The sequence below is a fragment of the Triticum urartu genome, chromosome 1A (genome assembly GCF_056163025.1).
Source record: "Triticum urartu cultivar PI428250 chromosome 1A, HENAU_Tu73, whole genome shotgun sequence".
NCBI classification, from domain to species: domain Eukaryota; kingdom Viridiplantae; phylum Streptophyta; class Magnoliopsida; order Poales; family Poaceae; genus Triticum; species Triticum urartu.
Window position 1 is genome coordinate 378,772,830 of NC_141873.1, and position 2,901 is coordinate 378,775,730.

Sequence of the window (2,901 nt, forward strand, 5' to 3'; positions counted from 1 at the left end):
TACGGCGAGAATCTAGAGAAGTCTGAAGGTAGTGTTGGAGTGAATATTAAGCGCGCGGCCATGTTGCCGACTTTCTCATGAAAGGGAGAAATCACCGATGAACATCTGCAGATTACTCTATTCCTTGTCGCAAAAAGAGAACTCCTACACAGCTAAGACTGACGGTTATACTGATGAGCTTTACACGTTTGTTGGCTGCACTAATCACTGACTCAAAAATAATTAAGTAAGCTCGCTTTGGTGCTCGTGATGATTATGCTGATACTTTTTCTGGATGGGCAGATCATACAATGAAAACTAATTGGGCCCTTTTGCACACCCTTTGCTCCGACTGATGGCTGGCACTGTTCTGAAAAGCTATCGTACTGTTTATCACAATATCAGCTGAATATCCGCTTGTACTGTAGGAGTACAAAAGTAGCAAACAACTCCGAGCCGCATGACCCCTACATGAATGCATCGCTTGGAGTCCATGAATGGGGCCATGGAGGCAAAATCCTCAATCTTGGAGCTGGTTCATCCGTTATGATGGAACATACTCCCTCCGTCACATAATACAAGCCGTCTTTTGCAAGTTATGAAAATATAAGTATAACTCGGATGTGTCATTGCGAAAATGCAAGCACGAGAACAGGAGACGGCGGCTCACTTGCTCTTCAAATGTCGACACTCGGTGCGGATTTGGAATATGGTGAATGATTGGGTTGGATGGCATAATCCCGACCCCCTTTCTCGGCGCAACCACGACTCCCATTCTTGAATGGTGGGAGGCGGTCTCTCACCACAACGGCAGAGCGTCTAAATCTACCGCGTCCATTCTCATGCTCGCCTCTTGGCAATTTTGAAACGAGCGCAATGCTAGGATCTTTCGTCATATCTCGACAAAGGCCTACAATCATCTTCTCCAACATCAAGAAAAAAGCAGCCCTTTAGGTCAAAGCCGGAGCAAACCACCTTAGAGTTGTAATTCTAGGAGAGTAACGCATTCGTTTCGGCCACGGCCCGTCTCTTTATATATACACACTTTCTTCTCCCTAATGAAATGGCAAAGCTTTTGCCTGGTTTCAAAAAATATATATATGAAAAAGCGGGAGCTGATAAGAAGAGACTCGGAGAAATAAGTAGTAGAAAAAACTGTACGTATATAATTTATAATAACTTGGATTTGGTTACAAACCGGTAGTGTCATCTCATGTATGGTACTCTACACAGAGTCAGTGGGCGGGAGAGCACATGCAAACTATGCCCTCCCGCATTTCCCACACATGCTCAAGACGCTAGACGACGACGACCCCACATATGACACCAGACAGACGGCATCTCGAGCTCCTTGATCCCACGCAAATACAAAAAATAAAATAAGGCAAATGATTTCGATCGGCCGAGCGATTAATTGTACGTAGCCAGCAGAGGGGCCAGACCGCCAGAGCGCATGCACGCATGATGCAGCCGCACGTGGCCGCCCATGGGCCGGTCGGACTCGGATCAGCTGAACTGGACGAAGGAGCGGTAGTCGGTGTTGGGCCTCCAGTTGGCCGGGATGACGTTGTTGGCCACCAGCTTCTTGCCGGAGTCGCTGGTGATGCGCATGGAGAAGGGCCCCTGGAGGCGATGGTTGGAGTCCATCCGCCAGATGGAGCCCCAGGACTCGCGCATCGGCGTCCACGACCCGGAGTTGGCCTCCTTCATGTCCACCTGGATCACGTCGCCGTCCATGTCCTCGTACTCGATCAGCACCGCCAGGTACACCGCGTTGGAGCCGTCCACAACGTGGAAGTTGATCTTGAGGCCCGGGAAGTTGCAGGGCACCCGCCGGAACTGGATGTCGATGATGCCCGAGTGGCGCAGCTTCTCGTTGAGCCCCGGCTTGGCCAGCGCGCCGAAGGCCGTGCCGCTCAGGTCGAAGTGGTACTGCGCCACCGGGTAGTAGTTCATGTCCGTGATCATCACCGTCTCGATTTTGCCGGAGCAGGATTTGTCGCCGCTGCACCGTATCTGAAAGCACAAGGCAAGAAGTCAACACACTGATGACTGATAAGTGTGTGCAGTACAGTGTACTATACAATATACATACCTGGTAGCAGGAGCCGCATCCCTTGCCGTCCTTGAACAGGGGCTGGTTGCCGCAGGAGGTCATGGAGGAGAAGGGGTACTGGTTCACGTGCTTGAAGCCGCACGCGCCGCCTGCATGTACACCACGCCGGTGAACCAAATTGAGCAACGGCATTAGAACAGAGAGCAATCGCTGCATCAAAAGCACCCACACGGCTCGATGGGCAGGCACGTACCGTTGTCGTCGGGCCCGGCGCCGTTGGGCGCTCCGTACCAGGTCGCTCTGGCCGGAAGCCACGCGGAGCTGTAAGACACGGCGGAGGCGTCGAGGTCCGCCGCCCCCGGCTGCTCGGCGGCGGCGCAAGAGGCATACGCGGCAGCAAGCACGGCGGCGAGCGCGACGGCCTTGACAGAGAGTAGCCCGGCCATCTTCAGCTAAGCTGCTAGAGCCTTGTCAGGGTTGCCACTGGGGGTGGTAGTAGTGGTGGTGCTCTGCTGTGCTGTGGACTCTGGTCTGTGTCTTGATGGTCCAAGGGGAGGACCTTTGCCGGACTATTTATAGGCAGGCAAAACGAACGGCCGCGGGGCGGGCGGGCGGGCGATTGGACCGGCGTCGTCACCCTCACCCACCACCCATCGGCAACGGCCGTTGCACTGCACCGGAGGAGCTGTGGCTCACCGGTCGTATGCTCACATGGGGTTGGGAGGAAATCATGGGGGATTGGAGGCTTCGGTTCACGAGCATCGCCATTATAAAAATCGCATCTCGGCCGCTATGCCATGTTACGTTGGTATGGACAGGTGCGTACCGGCCAATGATTTACCCAAAAATAATCTCTTGGGGTTGGG

At 53.6% G+C, this 2,901-nt stretch overlaps 1 protein-coding gene across 1 annotated transcript; it reads right to left on the minus strand.

Moving 5' to 3' along the window:
- Positions 1 to 1,125: 1,125 nt before the first annotated feature.
- LOC125513216 (expansin-B6) lies at positions 1,126 to 2,599 on the minus strand. Its single transcript, XM_048678256.2, has 3 exons — positions 2,289 to 2,599; positions 2,075 to 2,184; positions 1,126 to 1,995 (listed from the first exon to the last, which is right to left on the minus strand). The coding sequence occupies exons 1-3, from the start codon at positions 2,479 to 2,481 to the stop codon at positions 1,486 to 1,488; spliced, it is 813 nt and encodes a 270-aa protein (XP_048534213.1). The 5' UTR covers positions 2,482 to 2,599; the 3' UTR covers positions 1,126 to 1,485.
- Positions 2,600 to 2,901: the final 302 nt, after the last annotated feature.

What these genes read in the sequence shown, in the direction of transcription:
- LOC125513216 (XM_048678256.2), bottom strand. Translation starts at nt 2,481, where the DNA reads ATGGCCGGGCTACTCTCTGTCAAGGCCGTCGCGCTCGCCGCCGTGCTT. An exon ending in CGCCGGGCCCGACGACAACG is followed by an intron (nt 2,185 to 2,288) that starts GTACGTGCCTGC and finishes GTGTACATGCAG; the next exon opens with GCGGCGCGTGCGGCTTCAAG. An exon ending in GATGCGGCTCCTGCTACCAG is followed by an intron (nt 1,996 to 2,074) that starts GTATGTATATTG and finishes TTGTGCTTTCAG; the next exon opens with ATACGGTGCAGCGGCGACAA.